An 18084-nucleotide genomic window follows, 5' to 3' on the forward strand; every position below is an offset into this window, starting at 1 on the left:
GGAGGCAGATTTATTACACCTCTTTCTCAAACTCTTTTTGTTGCCCCCCACCTCCTGCAAAAGTCCTCAGTAAAACCCAGGTATTGTTATCTTTGTTTACTGAAAGCCTACCAACATGCAAAGAGTCAGGAAGGCTGATATCTGTGCACGGCGTATGTACAGCTAACAATGTGTTTTTTAAAAAGCACATCTTGCTAAAAGGAGAATCCTAAATGTTTGGCAAAAACAGGAATAAATGGGAAGATGCTCTGCAGAGATAGCACTACAGTGTCTCCAGGCTCAGGTGAAAGCAGACCTCCAATTCTTCTCAGGATATATGTGGTCACAACATGGCTCTTTGTTCCTAAAGGTGACCCTGGGCCCGAAGGTTGTCCAGCCCTCACGGCCAATGCTGTCACACCCCCACCCCACACACAAACACAAGATACCCTGAAGGCAACGGGACCCAAACTTCTCAAGGAGTTACTTCTAAGAAATGGTTCCTGAATTTAGTAGAGAGAACAGCAAAAAGTCAATACTCTTTCAGCAGCTTCTAGGTGCCAGATACTGTGTTAGGGGCTTTACAGACATCCTGACTTAGGAGCCCTTGTCTTAGAGATGATGACGCTGAAGTTCAGGAAGAGGACAGGTGTGGCTCAAAGCCACATAGGTGGTCAGAAGTGGGACTTGGGTGCACATCCAGGCAAAGCTCCTCTGATGGGGCCCTAGGGCTTGTCTTTGAGCCATCACAGAGCTTCACTGCTGTGTGGCCTTGTCCAGGGGATATGGCTGAGAGAAGATGGCCATGCACCAGGGCAGCAAGCCAGGGAGCAAATGCCCTGCCACCTGCAGCTGGCACAAGCTCAGTGAGCTAGCTGCCACTTCTGTGCTGAGGATTTTCAATATTCTCTTTAATAAGGCATCTAGATCCTCAGTTGTGGCATGCAAGCTCTAATCTGGGGCCAAAGCCTTCCTGGCTGCCGTCTTCCTCCTCTGGCCTCACAGAGACTCACACGCTTTCCTACTCCACTTTGGTTCAGTGCTGTTGCTCAGCCAGAGGCTGTCCTTCCTACCTATCCACACCCAATTCTGGGCTGGCCCTTTGCATCTGCAGCAGGAATCCAGAGCGTGTCCTCATATCTGCAACAGATGCAGCGTAGGAAGAGGAGTCTAATTCTAAATCTGTGCTGAGGCAGGGCACAGTGATTTGCCCCTTTAACAAGTACTACTTGGCACCTCTAGGTGCCAAGATCTTGTAATACCAGGAAAAACAGATGCGATATGTGTTCACACAGAGCAGTCTAGTGGAGGATGCAGATAATGAGTAAACAAATAGTCAAAAATTGTGATGACAAAACTAGGAAGACTGTAGAGGTGGCGGTTGTGATTTAGACAGGACCAACAGAGAGGGCCTCTCTGAGGAAGGGACTGAGGCTGGCACATGGAGGACAGAACAGAGCCTGTTGTGTGAAGATTGGGAGGTGTCATGGTTAGGGACACGTGTCAACTTGGCCAAGTTGTGGCACCTGTTTATCTGATTGGGCAAGTGCTGGCCTGTCTGTTGCAATGAGGACATTTCATAGGATTAGGTCATGATCACGTCAGCTGCATCCACAGCTGATTCCATTTGTAATCAGCCAAAGGGGAGTGTCTTCTGCAATTAGTGAGCTAAATCTAATCATGGGAAGCCTTTTAAGGAGGACTCAGAGGAGACAAGTCCCATTCCTGCTTTGGCTGGTGAGCCTCTCCTGTGGAGTTCATCCAGGCCATCCATCGGAGTCGTCAGCTTCGCAGTCTGCCCTGTGAATTTTGGACTCTGCGTTCCTGCGGTCACGTGAGACACCTTTATAAATTTTATATTTGCGAGTGTTCCCTGTTGATTCTGTTTCTCTAGAAAACCCTAACTAATACATCTTGGCACCGGGAGTGGTTCTTAAGAAACAGAACCTTAAAAATGGGTTTTTATGAATGGTTTTCTACTCTGACTGGACTCAGAGACACTAAGGACTCTGATTCCCATAATCAGAATGACACTCCCAATCCATGGAGTGAGCTGGCAAAGGAGATAGTCAAAATATCATCATTCGATTCTCCTAATGCTTTGCTTGTACGAAGCCAGACTCTGGGGGATAATGTTTTTGACGCCTTTACAGAGTTTTGTAGAAATAAGAGTTAAGAGATGTTGGTTGGTTGTTGTTAGATACACTGTCTACATTAAGGGATAGGCTTAAGGCTTCAAATGAGAAGCTTAAGCGCCCTCTGAAACATGTAGACGTTTGTATGAGTATCCTGAAGGAAAATCTTATTTCCTGCAGACCTAGACTTGAGATCTCTGAAAATCAGACTCAGAATCTTATTGTTAGAGTAGCAACTTTACAACGTAAACTGAAATCTCAGTCTTGCATGATGTCTGCCGTTAAAGTGAGGTCATTGACTGGAAAGGAGTGGGACCCTGAAAAATGGGATGGTGACATATGGATTGATAATGATGTTGGGGGCGAGGTTGAAATCCTATGCCATGCTGAGTCTTCTCAAGATAACCCAGTAATAGTCTGCCCTGAGGACATAGCCACCCCACCTCCAGCCTGCCTTGAGGATTGGCCACCCAACCTCCTCCTGAAGGGATTAGCCCTAGAGTGATTAATCCTGTTTCACCAGATGAAACTGCAAATGAAGGCCCTGAAGCAAATGGCTTGGAAGATATTTCTAATTCTTTTCATGACCCACCCCCACCACCCCTCATTTCTTCCAGACCTATAACTAGACTAAAGTCTCAACAAGCCCCTAAAGGTGAGGTACAAAGTATCACAGATGAGGAGGTACGTAATACTCCAAAAGAACTGTGTGAGTTTTCCAATTTATATAGACAGAAATCAGGGGAATATGTGTGGCAATGGATTTTAAGAGTGTGGGATAATGGTGGGAGGAATATAAGGTTGGATCAGGCTGAATTTATTGATATGGGCCCACTAAGCAGAGATTCTGCATTCAATGTTATAGCTCAAGTGGTTAGAAAAGGTGTTAACAGCTTGTTTGGGTGGCTGGTTGAAACATGGATCAAAAGGTGGCCAACATTACCTGAGGTTGAAATGCCAGAACTGCCCTGGTATAATGTAGATGAGGGGATCCAGAGGCTTAGAGAGATTGGAATGTTAGAGTGGATTTATCATGCAAAGCCTGCTCTTACACCCCAGAAATTTCCAGAGGATGCACCTTTTACGAGAACAGTGAAAAATAAACTTGTGAGACTAGCACCATCATCCCTAAAGAGTCTGTGGTTGCACTTCTCTGTAGGTCAGATATTACTGTAGGAACTGCTATCACTGAGCTGGAATTCTTAAACACCATGGGGATGATGGGATCCCGAGTTGGCAGAAGCCAGGTGGCAGCACTTAATCACCAAAGACAGGGTAGACACGGCTATTATAATAGACAGCAAACTCAAAGGAGGCATCAGAATTATATGACACGCAGAGATTTGTGGCATTGGCTAGTAAATCATGGGGTACCTAGAAATACAATAGAAGGGCAGTCTACTAAATTCTTGTTCAAGATGTATAAACAAGAGTTCTAGGTCAAGGGATCAGAAGTCTAACCTGAATTACAAAAACACTGAGTCATGGCCCATTAATCAATTTCCAGACTTGAGACAGTTTACAGACCCAGAGCCCCCTGAATAAAGGGGAGGCCAGGTCCCTATGGGGGAGAAACCTGTTACACTGCCACAAATTTATACTGTTAATCTTCCTCTAAGTCTTCCCCAAGGAGACCAACGGCCTTTTACCAGGGTAACCGTGCATTGGGGAAAAGGAAATGATCAGATATTTCAAGGATTATTAGACATGGGTTCAGAAGTGACATTAATTCCAGGGGACCCAAAACGTCACTCTGGACCACCAGTCAGAGTGGGGGCTATGGAGGCCAGGTGATCAATGGAGTTTTAGCGCAGGTCCATCTCACAGTGGGTCCAGTGGGCCTCCAGACCCATTCTGTAGTTATTTCCCCAGTTCCAGAATGTATAATTGGCATAGACATACTGAGCAACTGGCAGAATCCCCATGCTGGTTCTCTAACTCGTGCAGTAAGGGCTATTATGGTGGGAGAGGCCAAGTGGAGGCCACTAGAACTGCCCTTACCAAGCAAAATAGTAAATCAGAAGCAATACTGTATTCCTGGAGGGATTGCAGAGATTACTGCCACTCTTAAGGACTTGAAAGATGCAGGGGTGGTGATTCCCACCACATCCCCATTCAACTCTCCTATTTGGCCTGCGCAGAAAACAGATGGGTCTTGGAGAATGCCAGTGGATTATCGTAAACTCAACCAGATGGTAACTCCAATTGCAGCTGCTGTTCCAGATGTAGTATCATTGCTTGAGCAAATCAATACATCCGCTGGTACCTGGTATGCAGCTATTGATCTGGCAAATGCTTTTTTCTCAATAGCTATTAGTAAGGACCACCAGAAACAGTTTGCTTTCAGCTGGCAAGGTCAGCAATATACTTTCACTGTCCTACCTCAGGGGTATATCAACTCTCTAGCCCTATGTCATAATCTTGTTCGCAGAGACCTTGATCGTTTCTGCCTCCCACAAGACATCACACTGGACCATTATATTGATGATATCATGTTGATTGGACCTAGTGAGCAAGAAGTAGCAACTACTCTAGATTTACTGGTAAGGCATTTGCGTGTCGGAGGATGGGAGATAAATCCAACAAAAATACAGGGGCCTTCTACCTCAGTGAAATTTCTAGGTGTCCAGTGGTGTGGGGCATGTCAAGATATCCCTTCTAAGGTGAAGGAGAAGTTGCTGCATCTGGACCCTCTAACAACCAAAAAAGAAGCACCACGCCTAGTTGGTCTTTTTGGATTTTGGCGACAACATATTTCTCATTTGGGTGTGCTACTCCGGCCCATTTATCGAGTGACCAGAAAAGCTGCTAATTTTGAGTGGGGACCTGAATAAGAGGAGGCTCTGTGACAGGTCCAGGCTGCTGTACAAGCTGCTCTGCCACTTGGGCCATCTGATCCAGCAGATCCAAAGGTGCTGGAAGTTTCAGTGGCAAATAGAAATGCTGTCTGGAGCCTTTGGCAGCCCCCTATAGGAGAATCACAATGCAGACCCTTGGGATTTTGGAGCAAAGCCTTACCATCTGCTGCAGATAACTACTCTCCTTTTGAGAAACAGCTTTTGGCCTGCTACTGGGCCTTAGTAGAGACTGAACGCTTAACCATGGGCCACCAAGTTACCACGAGACCTGAGTTGCCTATCATGAGTTGGGTGTTGTCTGACCCACCAAGCCATAAAGTTGGGTGTGTACAGCTGCACTCTATTGTAAAATGGAAATGGTATATACAAGATAGAGCCAGAGCAGGTCCTGAAGGCACAAGTAAGTTACATGAAGAAGTGGCACAAATGCCCATGGTTTCCACTCTTGCTGCCACATTACCTTCTCTTTCCCAGACCAGAGCTATGGCCTCTTGGGGAGATCCTTACAGTGAATTGATTGAGGAAGAGAAAACTTGGGCCTGATTTACAGATGGTTCAGCATGATATGTAGTTACCACCCGAAAGTGGACAGCTGCAGCACTACAACCCCTTTCTGGGGTGTCCTTGAAGGACAGTGGTGAGGTGAAATCCTCCCAGTGGGCAGAACTTCGAGCAGTGCACCGGGTTGTTCATTTTGCTTGGAAGGAAAACTGGCCAGAGGTGCATTTGTATACTGACTCATGGGCTGCTGCTAATGGTTTGGCTGGATGGTCAGGGACTTGGAAAGACCATAATTGGAAAATTGGTGACAAAGAGGTCTGGGGAAGAAGTATGTGGACAGACCTTTCTGAGTGGGCTAAAAACATGAAGATATTTGTGTCCCATGTGAATGCACACCAGAGTGTGACTTCAGCAGAGGAAGATTTTAATAATCAAGTGAATAAGATGACCCGTTCTGTGGATACCAGTCAGCCTCTTTCCCCAGCAACTCCTGTCATTGCCCAGTGGGCCCATGAACAAAGTGGTCATGGTGGTAGGGATGGAGGTCATACATGGGCTCAGAAACATGGACTTCCACTCACCAAGGCTGACCTGGCTACAGTCACTGCTGAGTGCTCAATCTGCCAGCAGCTGAGACCCACACTCAGCCCCCGATATGGCACCATTCCCCAAGGTGACCAGCCAGCTACATGGTGGAAGGTTGATTACATTGGACCACTCCCTTCATGGAAGGGGCAGCAATTTGTTCTGACTGGAATAGACACATACTCTGGATATGGGTTTGCTTTCCCTGTACGCAATGCTTCTGCCAAAACTACCATCTCTGGGCTTACAGAATGCCTTATCCATCGTCATGGTATTCTGCCTAGCATTGCTTCAGATCAAGAACACACTTCACAGCAAATGAAGTGCGGAAATGGGTGCATGCTCATGGAATTCTCTGGTCTTACCATGTTCCCCATCATCCAGAAGCAGCTGGATTGATAGAATGGTGGAATGGCCTTTTGAAAACTCAATTACGGTGCCAACTAGGTGGCAAAAACTTGAAAGGCTGGGGTAATGTTCTCCAGGAAGCTGTGTATGCTCTGAATCAGTGTCCGCTGTATGGTGCTGTTTCTCCCATAGCCAGGACCCATGGGTCCAGGAACCAAGGGATGGAAATGGGTGTGGTACCACACACTATTACCCCTAGTGATCCACTAGGAAAATTTTTGCTTCCTGTCCCTGCTACCCTGAGTTCTGCTGGTCTACAGGTTTTAGTTCCAAAATGGGGTGTGCTTCCTGCAGGAGAAACAACAGTGATACCACTGAATTGGAAGTTAAGACTGCCACCTGGTCACTCTGGGCTACTTATGCCTCTGGATCAACAAGCCAAGAAGGGGATTACATTATTGTCTGGGGTAATTGACCCTGACTATCAGAAGGAAGTAGGACTGCAACTACATAATGGAGGTAAAGAAGAGTTTTCTTGGAATATACGAGATCCCCTAGGGCGTCTACTAGTACTACCATGCCCTGTGATTAAAATCAATGGAAAACTGCAACAACACAATCCAGGCAGGACTACTAATGGCTCTGAAACTTCAGAAATGAAGGTTTGGGTCACCCCACCAGGTAAAGAACCACGGCCAGATGAAGTGCTTGCTGAGGGTAAAGGGAACATGGAATGGGTAGTGGAAGAAGGTAGTGATAAATATGAACTTCGACCATGTGATCAGTTACAGAAACAAGGACTGTAATGCTGTTTTGTTCATGTTATACTATTTAAGTTGTATTTAAGTTGTATTTAAGTTGATTTAAGATATCAAGTTTAGAATGAATGTTGCCCAAGGATTTGCACCCTATTCTGGAGAGATTTAATGTGTTTCCAGTTATATGCAGGACAGTTGAGTATTGTCAGGTAAAAGAAAAAATGTGTGCTTATTTGTTTTCATTTGGAAATTAAGTATGGTTTAAGGTGATATATATATAGGTGCCAAGTTGACAAGGGGTAGACTGTCATGGTTAGGGACACGTGTCAACTTGGCCATGTTGTGGTACCTGTTTATCTGATTGGGCAAGCGCTGGCCTGTCTGTTGCAATGAGGACATTTCATAGGATTAGGTCATGATCACGTCAGCTGCATCCACAGCTGATTCCATTTGTCATCAGCCAAAGGGAGTGTCTTCTGCAATTAGTGAGCTAAATCTAATCATGGGAAGCCTTTTAGGAGGACTCAGAGGAGACAAGTCCCATTCCTGCTTTGGCTGGTGAGCCTCTCCTGTGGAGTTCATCCAGGCCATCCATCAGAGTCGTCGGCTTCATAGCCTGCCCTGTGGATTTTGGACTCTGCGTTCCTGCAGTCACGTGAGACATCTTTATAAATTTTATATTTGCGAGTGTTTCCTGTTGATTCTGTTTCTCTAGAGAACCCTAACTAATACAGGAGGCAAAAGGCATTGGCCATCCAACTGATGAATGGATAAACAAAATGTAGTATACAGGGCGGGCCGCGGTGGCTCAGCGGGCAAGAGTGCTTGCCTGCTATGCCGGAGGACCCCGGTTCGATTCCCGGCCCCAGCCCATGTAAAAAAAACAAACAAACAAACAAAATATAATAAAACAAGATGTTTCCCTTTCTTCCTTCCTTCCTTCCATCCTTCCTTCCTTCTCTGTCTTTCCTTCCCTTCCTCCCTCTCTCTTTAAAAAAAAAAAAAAAAAAATGTAGTATACAAACAACGGAATGTCTTTCAGCTGTCCAAAAGAATGGAGTCCTGATGTATGTGACAACATGGATGAACTCTGAGGACATTAGGCTGAGTGAAGTAAGTCAGGTACAAAAGACAAGTATTATATGCTCGCACTGATATGAACTAATTATGAGAAGTTAACTCAGACTAACATCTAGAATACAGGTTATCAGGATCGAGTGAGGGTAGAGAATGGGGAGCTGATACTTAATTTGTACAGAATTTCCCTTTAGGTTGACTGTAAAGGTTTGGAAATGGATGGTGGTGATTGTAGCACATTACTGTGATTATAATTAACAGCACTGAATTATGTACATAAATGTGGTTGGAATGGGGAAGTTTTGGGTCATGTATGTTACTAAAACAAAAGTTAGTTTCAAGGTGTTAATAATAGGGTTGTATATGGGAAACAAATATACCTAATGTAAACTATGGACTATGTTTAATAGTACTATTTTAGTATTCTTTCATCAATTATAATAAAGGAACCACACTAATGCAGTGTCAACAATAGCGGTAATATGGGAACACTATTTTTTACAGGACTTTTCTGTAAACTATGACTTCTCTAATTAAAAAATAATAATTAACCCCTCCCCCAAATATGGAAGAAACCTGACACAAAGTACTATATACTATGTGATTCTATTTATATAAAATGAAAATAAAAATAAATCTATATATAGAGAAATAGATTAGTGGTTATGTAAGGCTGGGGAAGAATAGGGGGACTGAGACATGACTGCTAAGGGGTAACAGGTTTTTTTTTTCTTTGGGAGAAAGGTCAATGTTCTAAAATTGATTATGGTGATGAATGTGTACAATTCTGTAAATATACTAAAATCCACTAATTGTACAACTGGATGGATTGTATGGTATATGAATAAATCTCAATAAATTGCTTCAGAAAAAAAAAAAAAAAGGAATTGGGCACAGGGAGGGAGGGGAAGCTGGCTTCTGAGTTGATCAAGGAAGGCCCAGGACTCTGGAGAGCCTCACAGGAGACTTCACAGCCTTGCAGGCATGGTTAGCAGGCTGGGCTTTATTCTAAATGGAACAAAAACCACTGAAGCAGAGAAGAGATGTTTTTGTAAAGACCTCTACCACTGAAAGGAAAAGAGATTTGAACTGGGCATCAGTGCAGTGGGAGGCAGTGAGGAGGGGACTTCAGGACAAGCCTGGGCTAGGAGGGTGGTGGTGGTGCAGAGGAGACAGGCTCAAGTGCTCCGCAGAGGTATAATGCCAGGACCTGCTCCTGCTCCAGGACATGACAACACACATGGATGGGCCATGTGCTGTCCCTGATGTGTGTCATCTGACCACAGAGGCAGCTTGGAGAGGCCCTGCTATGGAGACAAGGAGCCTGCTGTCCCCTGTCCAGCCTTGCTCAGACCTTCTGTCCATAGTGGTTCACTGGATGAAGAGGCCAGTGGCAGCGCCTTCCAACTAAGTTCAAAGCATGAGCCCAAATGGAGGTTCTTTCTCCCCACCCTGTGAACCATGGGAGACTGGCAGGGGAAGTCAGGGGCCTCCTTGTTGACTGCCTGACAAGAATGGAAGGACAGATATACGCATGGCTGTCAAAGCCCAGCCCCACCTGCCTCACAGAAGCCAGTGAGAGAACAACTATCCTAGCCCACAGGAATAGGATGAAACTGAAAGGAGGAAAACTCAGAAAGGGCAGGAGGAGGCCATGGGATGGCTGGTTGAGGGCCTTTTCTCTCTGGTATGTCTGGCCTGGCGAGGGACAAATGCCAGGTACCTCACATGCTGGCGGTTTCTCTTGGCCTCTAGTCCTGGGTATTTTCTATTATTCAGAGAAGCTACAGGGTTTGAGCCACAAGCCTTGAGCCCTCCAGCTCCCGCTGGGCAGAGAAACAAACTGCCAGGCCCAGCAAAGCAGTTGGCTGGGAGAGCCACGCACCCGGCACTTGTTGATGCTATTCCCTGTGCCAGGCTCATTCGGGCATTTTCGGAACATTTTCTTAACTGAATCCTCATGTGGTTGGCATTGCTACTCTCTATCTTAACAGAAGAAATTGAAATACAGAGATTAAGTGGCCTGATTTCCTGGTCACACAGCATCCATACCCCTCTTCGTGAGAAAGCCAGGGAGGGGAACACACATGTACATTCCCTGCCTGGTGATGGTGGCTCTGGCCCAGCATGAGCTACAAATGAAAAGCTATTTTAGGGCAGGGCTTTCATCTCTCAATGTCCCCAACCCCAGGGGACATACTCCACGCAGGGCTGACTGCGTGCCCTGGTCCTTAATGACAGTGCCAGGCCTCAAGACAGCTGGGCTGAGCTGACGGGGTGAGACCAGGAAAAGGGATCTGCCTCTGGGATAGCATTTGAAGGAAAATCATTTCAGATGGATGAGATGAGACACACTATGTCAGTCCTTTCCCTCCAAGAGTGAACAGTCCAACATGAACACATTTGAAGCAACTGCAGCTGCTACCTCACAGAGAACTGGGTCAGACCAGCTGGTCTCCCCATACTTCAGTTTCTTTTACGTAGAAACAGGGACAATAATGGCAACTTTGAGAGGAATAAATGACGACGCTTATTACTCCCCTCAGCAGCTGGCTGTCAGCTGGGAGGACCTATACACAAAATTCTCAAGAGGCCATTTACCCACCAGGTCCAAGGCCCAAACTTTCTCTTTTTTATATAAAACACAGGCTGAATTTCCAGGACAAAAAACAAAAGCATGGTTTTCTGCCTAATTTGATTCTCCAGACCATGTTCTGGGAATATTCAATGGAGTCCCACAGAACACGACTCTAAATTTCTGACCAGGTACAGAGTAATCAGGAGGAAGATAGTGGAGCCTGTCCAAGCACAGCCACAACTCCAGTCTGGGGACATGCAGAAGGCCAGAAGAAACAATTCTTTAAAAACTGCTACCTTGCCCCAAGGGCTGTGTGGGGGCAAAAGCACATGGGCTGATGGAGCTTGGCAGTGCCTGCAGTGCTGCCTGCAATTGTTGATGATACATGTCACGGTGTCAGAGGCCACACACTCACGGTGGACTCAGGTCCACCAGGCTTCGTCTGCTCGTTTGATTTCTGGGACTCAAGAACAAGGAGGATGGCCTCTAAGTAACTCTCCATTCAGCTCTGATCCCTCCATTACTACACTACTCCCTGGAAGAGAAAGAGAAAGGCACTTCTGCAAAATACTGATTTCTAGCTAAAGTAGAAATCTAACATTCTCATCAAAAAAGTCCTTATTATGCCCACCTGGGCCAAGACTTATCACACTGGAGGGCAGGGCCTTCTAAATGAAGGGTCTTGTTCTGGGAGGTGGTATTGAGACCGAATTAAAAGAATTCTCAGAACTTGTTTCCTTGGAGGAGGAAAATGGTCACATGCTGAGATCAATGGTATTTTTCTGCTCACTTTACTGCGGTTTTCTAGAGAAAGGTGGAACCCCCCTAGTTGTGACAAGGAAGGGCAAGTTCCACAGGGATGTGCTGCTGCCCGCAGGGACAGGTCTAGCACACCTGTGTGTGGGTCTCTGCCTCCCAGAGAAAACACTCCAGTCCTTCATTTAGACACAAATAATCCTTCAATGAATATTTCTAAGACAAGCCTGCCACCCCCTCCTGTAGTAGCAAGTTCCACATGTTACATTTGGTTTCTTTTCTTCACAACCTACTTTGCTTCTTCTTCCATGACTCAGCCAGGGCAGAGAGGCAGCAGTGGAAACCTGCTGCTCTGAGATGCAAAGCCTGTAATCCTGTTTCCACAGACATGCCATGGCAGCCCTGACCACAACGCCCTCCTCACAAGTAGCACACCTCAATCTTGAGATTTTTAAGAGTAAATTGAAATCAGATGCTGAAGTCTGCTAATTCTTTGTACTTTTGCAAAAAGGAATGCCTCACAGTACTGGGGAAAAGAAGATTTCAAATAACAAAATGGAGAATTCTGGGTTTTCCAAAGGAAAACATACCGTAAGCTTTACAGTTATAGAGTAACAATATAAAAGCTGAAACTTTCCTTAAAACACAAAAGACTGTGAAACCTCTGGCTAGAACCCCTTCTGAGATGGGAAAAGGTGACAGCTGCAGGCAGAAGTACCACAGCACAGTGGGTCTGTCTTAGAAGCCAATCTCAGTCTGCCTTCAGGAACACCACAGAAAAGGTCCATTCCCTAGTTCTACCCTGAAGGGTTGATTTTAGGAAGTCACTCTGAACCCCCATAGGCAGTGGACAGTTTTAAAGGGTATTTGCTCCGTGAACCAGAAGACAGATTAAACCCCAGCACCTTCAAACAGATATCCTGGGGAGGTAATAACAAATGGAAAAACATTTAACCCAACTGGTGTTCAGAATCCAGCCTCCCAGGTGGTTAAATCTGGGGATGCAGACAGGGGCAAGCAGGTGGGCAGTCGGGTGGGAGTGGAGGGTGCCTTGGCACCCCGACTCACCTGTGCTTGCCGTCCTTTCCATTCCCACGCGCACATAGCCCCCTCACCCCCGCTCCGACTGCTCTGTGCTGAGGCTGCCTTTTGCGGTCTTGTTCTGCAGCGGGGGGAGAGGGCATGGAAGGGGAGGCTGATGCCGGTAAAGCCAAGAGGAGACAAGACAGGAAGGACAGAAGAAAGTGGGGGAATCAGGGAGGACAGGAGAGGAACAATACATGGACAATGAAAGAAAAAGAAGAGTCAGTATTGAATGACAAACAGGAGAAATTCAGGCAGGATTTTCTTAGGTACCACGTAACTATTAAAAAATGGAAGTTTTAAAAATAAAAACATGTAAATTAAGTAGAAATTAAGTAGAATACTGTAAGAGTCTATACCATAGTATACAGATCTACCTCTGGAAATAATGTTTAAAGAATAGGTAAGCATCTTTCAGGAGCCATGTGAGGGCAGACCTTCAGGGATGGCACATGTACACCCATGTGTTTCTAGTATTTCTGTCCGTACTTGAGACTTAGAAGACTGTGAGTGGCCAGTGACCACCAGGTGTCAGTGTGACCTCAGCGGGAGAAAATGGTGCTGCCACTGAAGGAAACATCCAGGTGGCAACTCAACCCTGATTCCAATCCTTTCCTGGGGCTTTTTCTCCTTCTCTCCCCTTCCCCACACATGGTACTTCAAAAACGGGCCATGCACTCCCATATCTTCCACCCTTTCCTAGAGGAGGTGACCAAGAGGCTACCTCTCAAGTGGACTGGGAAATGGGCTGACACTGGCCAATCAAATGTGCTGTGGAACACTTCTACTGAACCTTGAAGAGAGTGTGGGTTTCTCTAAGCCCCAGAATGAACTCGGGGAAAATGCCCTTGCTTATATATCAAGGCCTAGAAGCAATCTTACCACATACCCACCTGTAAACAAATGGAAACCAGTAGTCTTGTCAAGTTTAGTTTTCTAATTTCCCTTCATGTATAGACAACTCTCCCAACTCCCCACACATTTTCCCAGCCCACACACAACTCACATGAACCAGCCCCTCTCCCTGCCAAAAGCATGGACTCCTGCCGACACTATACCCTCTTCCCTCCAGGCCAAGAGGTGGCTGAGGAGCTGGAGGGAAAGGGTGTGGCGGGGCTGTGGCCTGGCCTCTGATATCTGGCCTCTTTAGGTCTCTCATGAGAAGCCTGGACTCTCAACCCCACTGGGAGCATTGGCTCTCAAGTGCCTCTGACTTACCTTGTGCTTGGGGCACCTCACGGAGAAGTTCTCCTCATGTAGCAAACAATCTGCAAGACAGAAAGGGACAGTCAGACAAAGCCTGTATGCACAGGCACAGCCAGAGGTGAGAGCCGTGCCAGCCAGGACTGACAACGGGGTCAGACACGGAGGTAAGAGGGTTCCCACACTGGGATTTCCGATAGGATAATTTTAGAGATGCCCCAAAGAAACTACTGTCCCTCAACGTGATGGAATGTCAGTCACTTAAAAAGTTAATGCTTTAAGATTGTTAACAGTGTGAGGAAACACTCATCATAAAACTGCTTCAAAAAGCAGGATATGCAGATGTCTATACTAATTTAAAGTATTTGCAAAGTCCCCATCGGGGAATGGTGAGAACAGGGGAAAATTTAACTTCCCCAAGTTGAATTCTTGATATTTTCACAAGCAGTGTGGACAACCAAAGGTATAGACTGAGCCCCCTGTCTTGGGGTTTGTTCATATGAAACTTAACCCCACAAAGGATAGGTCAAGCCTACTTAAAATTAGGCCTAGGAGTCACCCCCAAGAGAACCTCTTTTGTTGCTCAGATGTGGCCTCTCTCTCCAGCCAACACAACAAGCAAACTCACTGCCCTCCCACTGTGTACGTGGGACATGACTCCCAGGGGTGGGGATCTTCCTGGCAACGTGGGACAGAAATCCTAGAATGAGCCGAGACTCAGCATCAAGGGATGAGAAAACCTTCTCGACCAAAAGGGGGAAGAGTGAAATGAGACAAAGTGTCAATGGCTGAGCGATTCCAAACAGAGTTGAGAGGTTATCCTGGAGGTTATTCTTATACATTAAGTAGATATCACCTTGTTATCCAAGACGTAATGGAGAGGCTGGAGGGAACTGCCTGAAAATGTGGAGCTGTGTTCCAGAAGCCATATTTCTTGAAGATGATTGTATAATGATATAACTTTCATAATATGACTATGTGATTGTGAAAACCTTGTGTCTGACGCTCCTTTTATCTACCTTGTCAACAGATGAGTAGAACATACGGAATAAAAATAAATAATAGGGGGAACAAATGTTCAAATAAATTTAGTTTGAAATGTTAGTGATCAATGAAAGGGAGGGGTAAGGGGTATGGCATGTATAAATTTTTTTTTCTGTTTTTGTTTTAATTCTTTTTCTGAATAGATGCAAATGTTTCAAGAAATGATCATGATGATGAATATGCAACTATGTGATGATATTGTGAATTACTGATTATATATGTAGAATGGAATGATCAAAATAGGAATGTTTGCGTTTGGTGTTTTTTTGTATTTAAAAAAATAAAATAATTAAAAAAATATTTTTATATGCATGAAAAAAGGCTGAAAGGAAGTCTATTAAAATACAGCTATGGTCCTCTATGGATAGTTAAGATTACAGGCTCTGTTAAATTTCTTTGTATTTTCACGCTAAAATTTCTTTTAATATCAGATATAATCTCCAACAAATATTTTTAAACAACTTGATTTAAGCCTCCACAGGTTCAAGTTAAATTCTTCTCATAAAAACCCTTGAAATCCAGAGGCACCCTGTTTCCTCAGTAGAAAGGCCAGTGGTAAGAGAAAGAAAGGAGGAAGGACAGACAGACCTGCTGTTACCTTTGTTCACAACCCATGGAGACAGATCCATGGGAGCAGCTGCTGAACTATCCTGATAATCTACCCTAAATGCTTCAAAGAAAAATTAAATTCCATGAGGGTACCATTCATCCTTGAAGGAAAACTGATCCATCCCAATTTTTAACATAGCAATCAGCATCCTAGGCTGAGAGCAAGGATGCACATCTGCCTTCGGGTGAGTTAAACACTATGGCACAGGGCCACAGTGTAAGGAGTAAGGTGAGCAAATCTAAGCAATGAGCTCACCGGGCCCACACATCCCCTGGAGCCTATGGCCAGGTTTCTGGTGGGTCATGGTGGCAGAATGTTAATAACTCTTGATTATACATCCTCAGAGAGCTTCCAGATACCATGATGGGATGGCAGACGCAGTAAAGTAACCCTTAGTAGTTCTACAATTTAATTCAGCTTTTACTGGACTCTGAATTAGCAGCCTGTTTACCCAAAGATTTCAACTGAAATAAGCAGCAAGGGGACACATGAATATGAACTCCTGAAGTCCTCTTTGATAATTTAGCTAAGCCTATATAGCATTAGCATCAGTACTCCTCTCCCATGTCTTGACAGTAGCCCCAAGTATCAGGTAAGCCTCAGGGCACAAGAGCTCAGGAAGTCATTAGAACTTCCAGGCCCTCCCCAGCAAGCAAATAGCATGACAGTAAGTGAACTGTGTTAATTTAAAATCCACAAGTACATAGCGTGACCAAGATGCCTGCTGCTCCAATTTGCCAGAAGAGGTTATGAACAGCAGGAGACACAACTGGAGCTCGAGGGATGTGCTTTCTCTTAACCTTTGGAGAGCACCACTTGCTAGTAGGGTCTCTAGTTTGTAATATAGTATGTAATGGGCCTGACCACCCTCATGCCACAGGACTTTACAGAAATATAAAAGTGAGCATATGAATGGCAAAGGGTTCCCCTCATGTATGGGAACTGATGGCAATCAGCTGTGATTCCATTAGTAAACACCTTTAAAGTTGGGAAATGCATTCCTTCTAAGTTAAAAGCAGAAAAGAGATAAAACAGTATATGTATACACTAAAGGCAATTTCAAATTCATAATAAATTTCTGGAAAAGGAGGCTGCCTAAACAAATCTGCCAGAGTGTGTACCTTTGGTATGTTCTTATCTGTTCTTACACATACCCACAGGCCACCCGGAACTGCAATTCTCCTTAGCAGGTTTAAGACCCAGGGCAAAGAGAGCTCAGAAATTTGGAAGGGCATGGGGAGCCTCCTCTTGACCCCTGTCATCTCCCAATTTGTTATCTTCAGCTCCTGGCAATACCTTACACTGTCCAGAGGGCCTGGTCAGCACTTTTGAAAGGTAAAGTCAAAGCAAGCAGCTTGCTGGATCACTGCTCAAGTTGCAAAGGCTCAGAGGTGCCTTCTCAACAAGATGGCATCCAGACAGATATCAATGCCCCAGAAGAACACTCCACTTCCATTCCTTTCTTTAGCTGGAAGGCAAGTTTGACTCTGTTGAACACCTCATTAACAAGCTTCACGGAGACAGATTTTGGTATCTACATGCACCTCTATACCCATTAGGTTACAGAAAGGGAGCTCTAGGGGAGGAGGGAGGAAATAAGAAGAGATGGGTCTCCTCTTCATTGGATCTGACTGCACCAGACACTGTCTCCAGGTGATATACTATCTACCTCAGAGCTGCTGTTACTACATAACACTGGTAAAGTGCAAGGGAGGGGACACGGGGCTGGCCAGCCCCACCCCACATTGCTGGCCTAGAGGTCAGTAGCAGGAGAGGCAGGCTCAGGCCTCCCCTGGGGCCCAAGGAGGGTGACACAGGGAGGATATCACTGGGACTAATGATTTCTGTGTTGTAGAAAGCAGTCCATCCAGGGATGGCCAAATCACCAGCCATTTTATCATAATCCATCCAGGGCTCTGAACCCACCATGGCAAGATCAAAGTCTGCAGCAGAGAGTAAGCTTTAAAATGCTGCTGCTAGGGTGACTACAAAAAGTAAAATTCCCAGCTGTATTTCTTCGTTAAGGGTAACCAAGAAAAATCTCCCTCTAGGCAAGATTCTTTATGCCCAGTGGAATTATTAATGAGCCACCACAACCCCTTTTTCCTTCTTCTGTTGTGGCTCATTGCATTAAATACATTTAAAAATTTATTTTCACCAGAGCACACATTCTTATTGCTGCATTTCCCACTTGGAGCCCAATCCTGTGCCTGTGATATCACAAAAATAGCTACCCATGATAAATCAGAGAGGCAGGATTAACATCAGGTGGCAGGAAAGCTGCAGGAGCCACATCCTCAAGAAAGAAAGATTCTGTTTCCATGGAGATGTCTCCAGTAATAAAAGTTTTCCCTGAGACATTAACAGCTCTTTAAAGGCTTGGGTAGTTGAAAACAAGGCAGAGATGAAACTGACAAACTGTTCCTTACTCCACATAGAACCTGGATGCCAGAGATTAGGGACTCAAACTGGGGACTTATTTTTATTATAATTAGAAATTTAATCAATGAACACCTTTCCCTGACCAAAATGTCAATCAAATATAGGACAGAATTGCAATAAAGACAGT

General features: G+C 45.2%; 1 protein-coding gene and 1 long non-coding RNA gene across 4 annotated transcripts in view; one reads left to right on the plus strand and one right to left on the minus strand.

Moving 5' to 3' along the window:
* Positions 1 to 18084, minus strand: part of TCF20 (transcription factor 20) — a 152476-nt gene that overhangs the window by 2108 nt on the left and 132284 nt on the right. The window contains exons 4-5 of one of the 3 annotated variants that reach the window (XM_077169059.1): positions 13877 to 13926; positions 12644 to 12737 (exon numbers count right to left, since the gene is read on the minus strand). In XM_077169059.1, coding sequence (XP_077025174.1) covers positions 12687 to 12737; positions 13877 to 13926 — 101 coding nt within the window. In that variant the 3' untranslated portion in view covers positions 12644 to 12686. Of the gene's footprint in view, positions 1 to 12643; positions 12771 to 13876; positions 13927 to 18084 lie in introns of all 3 variants that reach the window. The other 2 variants (XM_077169057.1, XM_077169060.1) reach the window with 2 other exon arrangements.
* Positions 1 to 18084, plus strand: part of LOC143691076 (uncharacterized) — a 29569-nt gene that overhangs the window by 994 nt on the left and 10491 nt on the right. The window lies entirely within an intron of this gene.

Source organism: Tamandua tetradactyla, chromosome 7 (assembly GCF_023851605.1).
Source record: "Tamandua tetradactyla isolate mTamTet1 chromosome 7, mTamTet1.pri, whole genome shotgun sequence".
Taxonomy (NCBI): Eukaryota; Metazoa; Chordata; class Mammalia; order Pilosa; family Myrmecophagidae; genus Tamandua; species Tamandua tetradactyla.